Source organism: Phalacrocorax carbo, chromosome 5 (genome assembly GCF_963921805.1).
Source record: "Phalacrocorax carbo chromosome 5, bPhaCar2.1, whole genome shotgun sequence".
Taxonomy (NCBI): domain Eukaryota; kingdom Metazoa; phylum Chordata; class Aves; order Suliformes; family Phalacrocoracidae; genus Phalacrocorax; species Phalacrocorax carbo.
Genome location: NC_087517.1, coordinates 508,050 through 523,149, shown reverse-complemented (window position 1 = coordinate 523,149; position 15,100 = coordinate 508,050). Strand labels below are relative to the sequence as shown.

At 40.2% G+C, this 15,100-nt stretch overlaps 1 protein-coding gene across 7 annotated transcripts in view; it reads left to right on the top strand.

Moving 5' to 3' along the window:
- Window positions 1–15,100, top strand: part of PKP4 (plakophilin 4) — a 96,641-nt gene that overhangs the window by 46,222 nt on the left and 35,319 nt on the right. For 3 of the 7 annotated variants that reach the window (XM_064450900.1, XM_064450901.1, XM_064450903.1), the window contains 4 exons: window positions 7,357–7,391; window positions 11,867–11,992; window positions 12,150–12,340; window positions 13,149–13,707. In XM_064450900.1, the coding sequence (XP_064306970.1) occupies window positions 7,357–7,391; window positions 11,867–11,992; window positions 12,150–12,340; window positions 13,149–13,707 (911 nt within the window). Of the gene's footprint in view, window positions 1–7,356; window positions 7,392–11,866; window positions 11,999–12,149; window positions 12,341–13,148; window positions 13,708–15,100 lie in introns of all 7 variants that reach the window. The other 4 variants (XM_064450897.1, XM_064450899.1, XM_064450898.1 and 1 more) reach the window with 2 other exon arrangements.

Here is a 15,100-nt window from a genome sequence, read left to right as displayed (position 1 = left end):
GCCTTTCTGAAATTCCATCAAAGCTTTTGAATGTCACTAGCATTAAGGAATTTTGGGGTTTTATGCAATTTGCTGATGTTCAAATATTTTAAAAAAATTTGTAGCTTACTGATGAGTTGCTCTCATGATAAACTGGAGAGCGATGATTTAATATTGACTTCAGCTGCATATAGAAATACTTACTGTCTCACCCAATAGTAAACTGGGCTACGAAACAGGATTGTTGTTTTCACTGTGGATGTTCATCTGCCGCACTCTACGCACTGAGGTGCAGTAAGTGACTGTGTGTAGCTGAATTCTGGTAACTGCTCGTGCAAGATGACCTGAAGTCTGCAGCAGACAGCTGTGACCGATCAGGTGGTACGTGTTAACCTCTCACGCTCTGAAAATGCCTGAAGTTCTGAAAGGGCAGGGAGTGTTACAGTAGTTACTGTAGCGCATCGTGTAGCTAAAATAATACTTGAAGGACTGTTAATTCTTTCTGAAGGTAGTCAAACATGCCAGAGACCTGCAGCTTGAATTACTGCTGTGGGGTACCGGTAGGAAGACGTTGGAGACGGGTGGTGTGCCGTTACTGCTGTCACGGTGCTGCCTGTGCGGGGTGTCAGGCGGTGTAGGACGGGAGGGTGGCAGCAGTGTTCGGAGGTCCGTAGGGCTGCTGTTCCTGTGCCCAGCTGTTCTGCGGGGCTGCCTGCTGCAGGGCTTGGCAGCCTCAGTCGCTTCTCAGCGTTGGGTTGCAACCTGCGCTAGCATCCTTCGGTATGGGTGACCACACTCAGGTGTAGTATTCCAACTACAGCTTGCTAGGTTCGTACCCAGAGTGTTAGTGCTTGCCTGAGTCAGCTGAAGATTCCTGGTGAGTCGCAGGACCGCTTGCTCTTGGTGGCAGAGCTGTTCAGTTTTTGTGCGGGGGACGTAAGATGGCTGTGGTACTTTGTACAGTGTCTAGCAGAGTGGGTGCAGGAATTAGGCATGTTAGTGACATCAAGAAGATAGCTATTAGAAAATTACCTCTTTTAGTTAAAATATTTGTGAAAACTTCTGCTAACCTGTGTCAACAAGAAAAGCAAAACCAGGAAATCTTGTTATACTGATTTTGATGGTTGCCAGTTGCTTGTAATGTGTATTATAAGTTTATGGAGTTTCATATATGCCATTTTATTAGAAAAATTGCCCTATACCAAGAATTTACAGTTATACAAAGCTTTAAGCGTTTGTACTGCAGGTAATTGCAAACACGTTCTTGCTGTAGATATTTAAAATGGAAGATAAAGGACAAGTAAAACAATACATTCAGTCTTAGCAGGCACTTAAGTTTTGGCTGGCAGCCCCACCTAAGCAGCAAGCACGAATCCCTGGGAGTAAACCATTTGCTACTGGGTGCCTGACAGAACAGATGTATTCCAATGGTGAAAGCTTAGCCAAGCAGCAAACTAAGATACCAGAGGAATGTGTGTGAAGTACGTACGCTTGGTAACAGAATTCTATGTTTAGCTTTTTACATATTTTCACCATTTTAGAAATATTTACTAAATAATACTTTATTTTTTCAGCTGTTGCTTTTTTTTTATGACAACAGTGGTATATTTAAGCAGTTAAGCAATGGATGTCATTACTTTTCTCTCAAGCAGTACTGATTGACATTTCATCTTGTGGAATACTTGCCAGTATAATAGGCTTAAACAGTTTCTTGTTGTATAATACCTGCAAAAGATCTATGTAGCACCGAGAATTTAAATTAACTGTCCAGTCTAGGAACTGAAGATCATAGTTGTGTTTACATAACTTTTTAAAAATGGCATACTGCTTAAGACATCTTAACAAAAATTAGAAATCTACAGTTTCCTTAAATTTTAGATGTGTTCCTGTAGCCTTTCTTATCCCACACGCAGCTACTGCCAGAGACCTGGCTGTGGCCTCGACTGGCCAGGTCTACCTCTGAGAGGTGGCTGAGTCCTTGAGCTGTTGTAGCCATTTAACTGGGACGAATGCTGACCTCCTTTTCTAACTTGGAAGTCCAAAGCTGGAAAGGCTTTACCTGAGATCTGTCCCTTGAAGAATGTGAAATGGTACTAGTGATACTTAGTACATTATTTTTTCTAAAGGACTTAATATGAAACCTTTTTCATTTCTCTGATTATTATTTTTCCAGATTGGCAGCTGGTTCAAGTTTGTGTCTTAAGACATCAGCTTTGAACTAAAGCTGTAAGATGGCAAAGAAAAGGTATGACATTAAGAAGGGCAAAGGGAACCCAACCCAATCCAAAAAATCCAGATACTTACGAATTACAAGCGAGGAAAAATGGAAAGGATAAAAAAACCCAAAAGTTACAAAATCGATTTCAGCAGAGTTGGTATGCGTGGTCCATCTTCAGTTAGCAAATATTTGTGTTACTGGCTGAAAAATTAGTGTTTCAGTGTATGTATTTTGTATGCCCTTAGTGTAATATTTTATGTCACTTATTCTTTGTACTCTTGCAAAGCAGATTGAGAAGGGAAGAGAAAATTCTTTTCATGTACATGACCGTATGTCTGATATTTTATCTATGCTTTGCTTCTATAACACTTAAAAATAGCTGCTATACTGTAATAATATTTATCTCTAACTTCTGTAACTGAAAACCATATACATCATACTGAACTATTCTGACAGAAAAATGTCATTTCTGCACGTCTGCCCTACTAACCTGATTCTTTTTCAAGGATAATAGTGGGGTAAAATGTAAGTATTTTTAGAAGTGTGGTGCACCACATATGGGATATCTTTAGATGTATTGCATGTTAATATCAGGAAGAGACAGTGTAATGTCTGGAGAATGGCAGCAGCTTCTCATTGCTGGTGCAGTATTTAACCACACTGGTTTTTGAACAGTGAAATAAAATGCATTATAGAACCATAGAATCATTAAGGTTAGAAAAGACCTCTAGGATCATCAAGCCCAACCCCCAACCCAACACCCCCAGGCCTCCTATACCATGTCCTGAAGTGCCACGTCTACATGGTTTTTGAACACCCCCAGGGATGGTGACCCCCCCACCTCTCTGGGCAGCCTGTGCCAGTGCCTGACCACTATTGCAGTGAAGGAATTCTCCCTAATATCCAACCTAAACCTCCCCTGACGCAGCTTGAGGCTGTTCCCTCTCGTTCTATCACTGGTGGCACTTCAAGGTCCTTCTTGTCCCGAGGGGCCCAAACCTGAGCCCAGCACTCGAGGTGGGGCCTCCCCAGGGCCGAGCACAGGGGCCCCATCCCTGCCCGGCCCCTGCTGGCCACCCCAGTGCTGACACAAGCCCGGGGGCTGGTGGCCTCCTTGGCCACCTGGGCACTGCTGGCTCATGCCCAGCCGGCTGTCAGCCAGCACCCCCAGGGCCTTCTCCGCCGGGCACTTCCCAGCCCCTCTGCCCCAGGCCTGGAGCGTTGCCTGGGGCTGGTGTGACCCAAGGGCAGGACCCAGCACTCGGCCTTGGTTAAACCTCGTACAGCTGGCCTCGGCCCATCCATCCAGCCTGTCCAGGTCCCTCTGCAGAGCCCTCCTGCCCTCGAGCAGATCGACACTCCTGCCCAACTTGGTGTCATCTGCAAACTCACTGAGGGTGCCCTTGATCCCCTCATCCAGATCGTTGATAAAGATATTAAGCAAGGCTGGCCCCAACACTGAGCCCTGCAGAACCCCGCTCGTGACCGGCTGCCAAGTGGATTTAGCTCCAGTCACCACAACTCTCTGGGCTCGGCCAGCCAGCCAGATTTTTGCCCAGTGAAGAATCCACCCATCCAAGCCATTTGCTGCCAGCTTCTCTAGGAGGGTGCTGTGGGAGACAGTGCCAAAGGCTTTGCTAAAGCCCGGGCAGACACACCCAGAGCCTTTCCCTCACCCACGAGGTTGGGTCACCCTGTCATAGGAGGATCATAGACCATAGAAGGATCATAGACCATCAGGCTGGTCAGGCAGGACCTGCCTTTCATGAAGCCATGCTGGCTGGGCCAGATCCCGATCCCCTGGCTGTCCTGCACATGCCTGGTGAGCACACTCAAGATGAGCCGCTCCATGACCTTCCCCGGTACCGAAGTCAGGCTGACAGGCCTGGAGTGCCCTGGATGCTCCTTCTGGCCCTTCTGGTAGATGGGCGTCACATCGGCAAGCCTCCAGTCGGCTGGGACCTCCCCTGTTCACCAGGACAGCTGGTAAATGATTAGACTTACTTATCAAAGCTGAAACATTTGGTAACTTCAAAACATTTCATCTGTAAAGTGACAAAATTAGATTATGAAGTCAGTAGGTGGTAGATACTGGATTTTTGCAAAAATAATAAGAAACAAGTTAAATTCTCAACCAGTTTAATAGTTCATGTGGTAGCTTTCTAGTTACGACCCATAGTCAGAACAATCTGTATGGTTCATAAGTCTTGTACGTGTAGAGAAAGGTCAGTTAGCCAGATGTGCTGGTGAGAGGTACGTGTGGGGTTCTTCATAATCTTGTGTATTTAAGAGTGAAGTATTTCTGTATGCTTAGCCCTTTTTACCCTTGCTAGCACCACAGAAGGGTGTCATCTCATCATAAGGAACTGAGTTTCCAGAAGTTGTGAGGAATAAAGTAAAAGGTGAAGAGTGTAAAACTTCATGGTCAGGTAGCAGGAGAATTCTGGTGGCAGCATGCACAGTATCTGTCAAATAGTCTTCAAATTTCTTTGTTTCAGTGGAGCAAAGTATTAATGAGCAGTCTAACAGTAATAACCCATTATATCCAGGTGTGCTCAGTGAAGAGGAGAGAATATACTTGGTAAAGAAGTCATGTAGATTAATTAACGTTCAGAACTCAGCTTTCAATGATTAAAATTCATTCAGTTTTATCAAATTCTTTTGAATTCAATACCAGTTGTAGTACAAATTTCCTCATGAATTTTTAACAATGGAAATATTTTTAAAGGTTTCATCAAAGTAGTTACAAGGTTCAGTAAAAAAAAAATGGGAAAATTGCACAAAATTTACCTTGGCGTGTAGTTACAGTCCACAAAATATGCCAAAGAAACAGTCTGGAGTTAATGCATTAGTTAGATTCAACAGTAGTGTAATAGAAATGAGAAATGTTTTTAAATTTTTATTTAAATTGAATGAATTTAGCCCAAGGCTGTGCAAAAATTGAGGTTTGGTGGTCTTGGCACAGCTTACTGCTCTGGAATAGCCACAGTTCCTTTGCTGCAGAGTTCCAGGTGTCTCTAGATGCTTTTGGTTTTTCACAGAGCTGTCTAGCTTATGTACCATGTTCAATTAGTCTGTTCTTCTGTGGAGAGAGGTGTAATAGCTTAAGAATTAACCATATGTAGCTGTTTATTACCTCCTGTTAGCTGGAGGCTATCACCTTCTTTCCTGAAATGCCTCAGCAGGTTCTGTCATGCAAAATCTGGGTTTGTTTAAATCCCAATTTAAACTATACCACTAAAGGTAGTTTAAACTCATGCACCTGACTTTGCACTCAGGTGGAATGACGGAATTCACACGGTCACAGTAGCCAAGTTTTGGGGAAGGTATCTGCTGGTTGTTGTAGGGTAAGTTCTTAAACTTATCCTAGTTAAACCCACAGGAATTCAACTGAACTACTTGCTTATCCTGTTTTGGCATGTAGTTTGGTTTTGTGTACGTACGTAGTGTTTCTGATATGGGACATGTGTGTTCCAGTATGCTAGTGATTTCACTGTTGTCTAAACTTAGGATATTTCTGCTTCTGGGCTTGGACAGGATGGTCCTTCAGGAAAGAGAAAATATCTGTGAAAGTTCAGGCATGCATCTGAATTTGGTGGAGTCTGTGTTTCAGCGCTCTTCTTTCCACAGGCGTCTCAGAAATACAGTAGAACACAAAGAAACTTCTCAAGGCAGATGAGCCTGGAAAGTCTCAGTCTGAAGTTCAGCTCTTCACCTGTAATTCCATACACCAAGTTTCAATCTATTTAACTGGTCCATTTTATGCACGTTCTAAGTAAAAAATTAGTGTAGCACCCCAAAAGACACTGAAATTGTAGACTGAGGGAAAGAATAGCCAATACGTAGTAAAATTTGTGTTGCTGCCTAGACATGAAGTTGGCTTTCAGACACCTGGAGCCTGTACTCGACTTCTCCTTTTTCTTTAAATTGCATTGTAATTGTAGTTTAGTTTATGCCTGCATGCAAGTTTAGCGCTCTCTTATACACAAATACTTTATTTCCCAAAAAGGCTCCTAAATGATTGTTTTTCATTTAGAAAATAAGTATCTAGTATTGTTCATGTTGCTGTGCTGAAGCTTTTTGTGATTGGTAGCTGTGGTAGAAAGAAGTTAAACAAATAATACTAATTTAGAAATAGATCAATCTTGCCCAAATTCACAGTTTCATGCTGATATTTAGACATCGTAAAATCTGATGGACTTGCCTATTTGTCCTTTAAATATCTTTTTGTTTGGAAAACAGCAGCTTATAATAATTGCAAAAATGATTTAAAATTCATAGTAGAATGTAGAGAGGAAATACTCTACATATTTTTATGGGAAAAATATATCTAATTTTAATAATACATGGGTGAATTTTGCATTTGTCTGCAAAGGTAGTTGTGCATCAATGCACATGATAGAACATCGCTTTGCAGAAAAACAAAATGGTTGAGATAGTTTGATATAAAATAGTTACTGGAAAAATGCAAGAGAAGTAGGGCTTTACACTGGTATTAAACACCTTCTTAAGGCCTCTCTTTAACCTTGACAGTGTAAAATCTGTTCCCCGTTTACACTTGGAGGCGTACATGTTTTGGTATGTCCAATGGTTTGACTTCTCATCATATGCAAAGGACAGGAATTCTCTCTGGAAAACTGGAAAATGAAATAACTGTAAAAACTGTAGGTTTGTTCCTGTTAATTTTTTTCAAACTGCTTTACATGTAGAAGGAAAATGCTCTAGACGGAGATTCCCAACCTCCTTTTCTCGGCCCTACCATGAGCTGCGGATGCTCCTGTCTTTGAAGTGTTTACTGCTAATGGTACACATATGACTGAATGCTCGCTCTATACTGTTTTATTTATGTTGTTACAGCTTAAACAGCAAGTGCATGTCATAAATCATGTTCTTACCTGTCCTCCTGCGGATAGGTTATGCTGCTTGGTAATTTGCCATACAGTGAGCTACAGAGCATTCCCACTGAATAATACAAAATTAAAATCGATAACCAATGGTTTAGCTGTCTGTCAGTGTTATTTACATGGGCTATTGAAACTCTGTCTGCTGGGGGTTTTGTACAATTCTGTATGCTTTGATTAAAAAAAAAAAAAAAAAAAAAAATCCAAAATAGCCACATGGTTCAATTCGTTGATAATTGTTATTTTTTCCTTCTGCAGCTCTACTGAGAAGTCATTTCCTTGGAGATCATCAGGTATTATTTTTTATGTGTACCTTTTGCTTTAAGCCCCAAACCCTTTATTTTCTTGGCATTCATTGCTTATTTTGAAGTGAACTGAACATTAGCAGCGATGCTATGAATGTTTTTCGAGTATCTTTTCTAGAGTATAATATTAACATCCTCTTTCTCACGCGTGAAGAGACGTGAGTGTTACTGTGAAAGGCTGTTTTGGTGTAGAGGTAGTCGCAGGTACTTTTCTTGCACCTTTCTGTGCCTTTGCATTTTTGTGCGAGATGTGATGGTAACAAGAGCCGTGTGTATTGGGTCTCCTTGCAGTTAATTCAAAAATACTTTTGAGTTTTCCCCTTGAAAATTGATTCGCTTTTTCAGATACTCTTACCTAACTGAGAAAGTCTCCAATAAGCGAAGGTTTTGCTGAGAGCACTTTCCTATTTTTGTATCTCAGGGTAGCTTGAACTTCCTTTCCAAAACAAGAAACTTTTGTCTTGTAGTATTTCTGCATCTGCTCCTGAGTGTGTTAGGTGGAATGGGTGGGACTGTACCTTAAAAGAGACATTGAAGTCTCCGTTGAAATAATCCAATCCGTCCGTCACAGATCAGGGCATTTGACTAGTTAGGTTTTTTGCATCAGTTAGAGTATTTAATATTGAGGAGTCAAGCTTCTGAACAGTGGTCATCTCTTCAGGGGGATGAAGTGTATGTGCAGAAGCCAGCCTGTCAAAACCGCACAGCAGGACCAGAAACGGCCTTGGCTCCCTGTGAATCGCTTTTGCGCTGGGTCGTGTTTCTCTTATTCGATCATGCACTCTTGACAGAACGTCATATTAAGCAGAACTGGTCTGATGGAATCAAAATGCAATTGCCATTTTAGGTAGCTTGTTAAAAGTTTTATAAGCCATGTTCTGCACAGTGTTAATATCATATCTTCACGTAAGGGTGCATGCAGTTATAAGAGCTATCCAGTTTGTGCTGTACAAAGAATAAGCATTGTAGTTATCTGCTTGTTCATTCAAGCATATTCATAATTATGATAATTGTGACTATTTTAGGTAAATAAATCTCAAACTATCTACTTTCCCTTCCCCTTCCTGTTCCTTGTTTTATTTAGCGACTAAGCTCTTAGGCTGTATGTCTGTATTTACATGGTTCCAGCAGCCATCATGGTGCCACCTCAGCTGAGGTGAGGCACACATCAGCTTTTTTCCTTTCTTTTAGATTTAATATTCTCAAAGCCTTCTTGTCCTGGCATTTATATTTTGCTAGTCATGGTGGTGCTTTTCAGGTATCCTCTTAGCAATGTTTTTAAACAGAGTCAAATTTGTTTTTTCAAGTAATTGAGAAATGAGTTTTACTTATTCTTTCAGAGTGAAAATTATTTCAGGTTTTTTTTCATCACATTATTTCCCCTGGGTCTGTGATGCTCCAGTGACAGTTCACAACTGGTAAAGATACCTTCCTACAGATCTCGGTCATTGTTTTACTGAATTATTTCATCCAATTGCATTCTACTTCTGTATTTCCTCCTCATTTTTTCCTGTAACTTGTTCTTTTTCTGTTGTTTGTTTTTCTATTAGTTCCTCTCTTTCATTTATCCAGCTCGTATTTTTGTTATCCTTCAATTCTCCCATTTTTGTGTTTCTTCTCTGTAGAAATCTCCTGTGCACATCCCTGCTAAGAGGCCAAAAATCATATTTCTGGTTAAATACTGTATGCGCTATTATAAACCGTAGATGTCTTTTTCTCACATCTGTGTATCTGAAGTAAAGCTTTTCTGGAGTAATTGCTCAGAAGTGGGCATGTTTGACAAAATATTTTTTGCTTAGAACTTTCTGATACACATTTCATTTAAAGTAGACATTTATGTTGTGACTGTAGCATGATTGTACGTTTTACTTGCAGATTCACTCCTGAGCTTTGTTTTGAAGTGTCACCAGATGATGCTTTACCAACTGCAGTCTGAAAAATACTGAAAATGAATGAAAACTCTCCCTTAAATCACCCTTTTTTCCTGACTGCAGATAGTAGTTTATATCAAAAAACATCAGCAAATAACGCGATAAGGTGTGACTGTAGCTGTAACTTTGTGTATTAGTAGAATTATACAGAATTTTAAAAAGAAATATAAAACGTTGTTTTGCAGATGGTTATTATTAGAATATTAGATCAGCAGCCATTTATAAAAAGGCTATTATCTGATTCGGGGCACTCTCATCATGATTTATCGTAGCAGAGAGAGAAAGACAACAATTCATTTTATTGTGAATTCTTGCCTTTGTTAGAAAGCCTAAACAATCTTTTTTAGCTTTCTGAAAGCATTTGCTTGGTGGCAAATGTGTGATGGAAGCGAGATTTTGGTTCAGACCCCTGTCTTAGGAACATTTGTACGGCACTGCACAATTGAACTTTATTCTTCCCATGTGTTTCTCCCAAAATTGATTATTTGTCAGTTTGACATTGATTTAGTATCATGTAACACCAAGTAAGTAAAATAACAGGGCCTTGTACTATTAATTTTCAATCCTTTTTGTTTAAAAAGATTGAAGTTGAATATAATTAAAATTTAAATCTCCAGTCCCTGCAAGTATTTTATTCTAAAGGATATGCAATACCCACTGATGTGTTATGATCTGTTATCGAGTCAGTGTAACAGGAGCTGTGGAAGTGAATTGTTTCAGTGTTGGGTTTCTGTATCATTTCTAGGCAAACTGATGATTACATTAATGGGAGTGTAGCAACACTTTTTACTAAATCTTAATTAAATTTGGTCATAATACTCCTATTACAGTAAATTAATGAGCAACAAATTTTCTAGATGGTTTTGACCTAAGAACGAAGTACTGATAAATAACAGTGCCGAGTGCCTGTGATTTCTAAGATGTATTGGGTTTTTTCCTTTTTTTTTTTTTTTTAATCTGGTATTTGAATAGTGTGTAAACATTTTTAGAATGAGTGTTCCCTTGTGGCTAATTGTGCAAATCATGAGACGCCAGCATTTTGCGTACAGCTATTGGCAAAAATCAGAGTATTTCTCTACAGATTGAAAGGTACAAATGCTCTTGCATTTTTTATTTCTCCTCTGAAGTATACTGTAATGGCGACTGTTATGAAGAATTTCCAATAGTTCTTCTGTCAGGGGGTTTTGTCTTGTGTTTTGTTGGTTTTGTGTGGGATTTTTTTTCTATGAGTGTCACTAGATTTCATATTGGGATAGTCTTTGCCAGTTCAAGAGAGTTTTTGTTAGCTATTGCATAGAATTTTTTCAGCCCGTTCTCCTGTCTTCCTCCTGTCTTCCTCCTAGCATCAGATTTCTGCAAACTCCTAACAGTTTTGCCTCTTTCCGTAACATACTGTTGTATTCATTTTCGAAGAGCACTTAGCAGGCTTCACTGTCCACAGCTCTGCACTTTCAACATGAAGCAGTCGCAGTTTTTACTAGGCTGTTGTGTCTTAGCATGTTTCTCTTGGTTTCCACTCCAGGCTCGTCCATGTATTTCTTCAGCAAGAATTTACGTATCTGATGTTACCTTTAAAGTCACCCATGTTTCCTACTCCCCTTTCTCAGGGGAGGTTTAGGTTGGATATTAGGAACAATTTCTTCACCAAAAGGGTTGTCAAGCACTGGGACAGGCTGCCCAGGGAAGTGGGGGAGCCACCATCCCTGGGGATATTTAAAAGCCTTGTAGATGTAGTACTTGGGGGCACGGTTTAGTGGTGGGCTTGGCAGTGCTGGGTTAACGGTTGGACTCGATGACCTTAAAGATCTTTCTAACTAAACAATTCTGTGATCATGTGATTCTATACTGCATCTCTGATGCCTGTTCTTCATCAATAAGTGTAACATGATGGCTATTAAATGCTTACTGTTTCTGTCAAAATAGTTTTGCTTTGGTTTTTCTTGTTGTTTCACGTCCTCATCTTTGTCCTTTTTTCCCCAGACTGTTGTAACTGTTTCCCTTCTTCATAATAGTGTTGTGACGTCTCCTTTGCTTTCTCTTTATGTATAATTACACTTTGCTGCCTTTAAAGTTCAGCTAATATTCTTAGAACTGAAGTTAGCTTAAGGGTTGTTAAAATGTAAACATTTGGATAGTAGCATATGAAGTACGAAACACCTAAAATTTTCAGCAACTTCTGTTGATGGTACACAACAGGGATGAAATTCGACCCAGCCTTTTACTTAGGAAGCTCTTGAGATTGTAGGACTATACACTTTGCAGCGTAGAAACATTGTGCAAGCGTATTGCAGTGCACAGAGGATAGCTATCACTGGCCTTAAAGTCCTACATCAAAACTACAGGAAACAAGATTCTCAGACATTAGTAATAATGTTTTGTTCATCTAGTTTGGTAGATGATACCTGTCTACCAGTAGACTCTATTTATGTCGGAAATAAGTTCTTCATTAGTATGTGAGAAAATTATCATGACTGAGTTTGCAGGAAACGTACACATGAACACTGGATTTATCTGAATAATTTTTTCTTTCAGATCCTCCAACCACTGGTGTAAACAAACCCCAAGTGCCAGAGAGTATTCATACCAATGCCTATGACATTAGGACAGAACCAGACCAAGGGAACCTCTACTCACCGGAACAGACATCTCTCCATGAAAGTGAGGGTCTGTTGTGTGCATTTTAAATATTAAAATATATTTCTGTATAGACTGTATAAAAATGAAAATCAAATTATGAATGTAACAAATAACAAGTTATATTTTATTATTGTCAATGTTCAATGCTTCTATTCTTATCCTGGCTTCGTATCTACAGGGTCTGTAGGTAACTCAAGAAGTTCAACACAAATGAATTCTTATTCTGACAGCGGTTACCAGGAAGTAAGCAGTTTCCATAACAGCCAAAACTTGAGCAAGTCAGAAAACAGACAGCAGCATTCCCTTGTTGGAGCCGCCAATAACAATTTGGCGAGAAGCTCGCGAGCTGAAGGGCAGACATCAGTCCAGGTACGCTCAGAATAGATTGCTTTGTCTCTGTACGCTGTCCGTAACATAGTTGTAAAGACAATAATTGTGTAGCTGGACCTGACCTACCTTTTATAGGCTGGAATTAATGTTATTAAATTACACTTTCATTTAACGCCTTCACGGGTTAAAACGCAGAAGTGGCTTGCAGCAGATGTAGACTTGTTTGCTGAAATCAGCATGCAGGTGTTCTGCTTCATTCACTGCAGCTGAAATTAAGTAAAACTTCTGAGGACTCCTGACTGCAGAGTGTTAATATAATATCAAAAAAGTATCTCTTGCTTAAAATTCAGTTGTGGTATTGGGGAAGACCTCCTAGAATTTAGCCTATATGTAGACATAGAGCTTAAAGGAAGATGTTCCTTCTACTCTTTCTGGCTTTTTCCTCCTCTTTCATTAGTCGGAATGATAGTAAGACAATAATTGACAAAACTTTACTAACTTATACTAGAACTCTTGTTATTACTGTTCGTGAATTTCCAAAGTGGAGGAGTAGTGAGGGAAGAAAGCATAGGTGCGTATTAACATAGAAAACCAAATAAGGATGAGGAATGGATGGTTTTTTAATGTCAAAATGCCATTTTCTGTCTTAAGAAATACTGGTTAGAAAGAAAGTTATTTTATAGGAAAACTTGAAGGAATTACATTTAGGGTAAAAGGTACTCTTCAGCTGCTTTTATATATTGTTAAATTGTGTGCATTTCGTGTTGGCTTCTCTGTCTTATGGGAAAAAAGTATCCACTATGTGGCCTAAATGATAAAACTAATAAATGTTTTCATTTTTAAACAGCCGTCAGTAAATGTTGCTACCAACCGAGTCATGAGACGTGTCAGTTCAGTCCCATCCAGAGCACAGTCTCCCTCTTACATGGTCAGCACAGGTGTTTCCCCTTCAAGGGGCTCGCTGCGAACGTCTCTGGGTAGCGGGTATGGTTCTCCATCAGTTACTGAGCAAAGATCCCTTACTTCTCACGCGTACTCATCCACTACTCTGCCAGTACAGCGGGCAGCATCCCCATATGCTGCACAGAGACCTGCCTCCCCAACGGCTGTGCGGCGGATCGGCTCGGTTACATCCAGACAGACGGCAAACCCCAACGGCGGGGCTTCCCAGTACCAAACATCGGTCAGAGTTGGCTCTCCTCTTGCCCCTGCTGACGTGCAAACCAGAGTAGCTTCTCCATCCCAAACTCAGCTGGGATCTTCTTCCCCGAAGCGTTCTGGCATGACTGCAGTTCCACAGCATTTGGGAACAACACTGCAAAGAACGATGCATGATATCGAACAGTATGGACAGCACTACGATATATATGAGAGAATGGTCCCTCCGCGTCCAGATAGCCTTACAGGTTAGTAAAAAGGTAAAGACACGGCTTAAAACTTGGTACAAACCTGCAGCTGTAGAAAACCCCTAACGCAATACTCGTTTTATGGATGAAGCGTTGTAGCGCTAGAACATAATTGTGGTGGATGTATCAAATCGCTTGTAAATACTGATGTCAAACACTTACGTATCAAGTTCCCTGTGAACGCTGTCTTTCTCTATAATTACTAGATTGCTAGCCATGCATTAAATTAAATCCTATGTTTTAAGCAGATAAGTGAAATCCTGAGTCTTCCAAACAGAGGTATTTCAGTATTTTCAAAGCTACATTTAAATACATGTGCAGGTTATACACAAAGTAAAAGACACCAGGCTGCAGCTAGTTTTAGGTCTAGTTCTTTCTTAAAATACGCAGCTGAATATCACTGAAGTTTAGTCTTTTTTTCCCTACTATTTCTAGGCTATCTCAAAATACTTCAACTTAAATATAGGGTAACCATTGTAATATTAGCTTAAAATAAAGCCCTGAAAGGAAGAATCTATTAATCTGAGAGGCAGTTCTTAAGATACAGATACTTTGCATTTTAATTTCTGTGTGTGTTAGTGGTTCTGTTCTGACCTTCATGTGGACGACCACAGTCACGGTGATTTTGCAGTTAGACCATATGTTCTTTTGAACACACTGCAATGTCTGTTCTTCCTTTTAAACTGTTCATACTGCAGGAAATCCCAAAATATTCTCATTCCTCAGCAAAAGGCATAAGGCGTCCTCTTGCTCACCTCTGTTTGCAGGATGCAGTAATCTACCAGTGTGATAAAGGGTGGGGAAAAAATCAGTTTGACATGAAAGGCTATTCAGTCGTTCAAATGAGAGCAGTCCAGTGGGCTGCATAACTTGTGATCTAAGAGCAATCTTGTACTCTTAAAATATTACTAAGATGCTTTATAGATACCACTGCTTGAGAACATCACCTTGTCTAAACAGGTGAACTGATAAATCTTTAGAAGAAAGGGGTTATTGGGATGGTGAATCAGTAATTCAGAAGCAGATGCTTTAGATTTAATGCTCTCAGTATTAAGGAAATAATTAGCAACTGTGGTAGTCAAGCCTAGAGAGCATCTTATTTATAGCCATCTCCATTGTAATCATTCCAGGAAACCTGAAATGGTATGGCTTTCCTGTGCTCTGTGTTGCAAACTGTGAGTAAAATCCCTCAATACTATTAGAAAAAAAACCCACCCTCTTATATTCTGTAGTATAAATTAGTTTTCGTGTCTCCTTAGCAGGATCAGTTCAATATAACACTTGAAATCTTACACTCAAATTTTTATGTGACCAGTTCTGTGAGAGGAAGTTTGGATGTGGGGGAAGGTTAGTACTGTACCGGTCTTGAGTACAACCCAGAATCCCTCCCTGC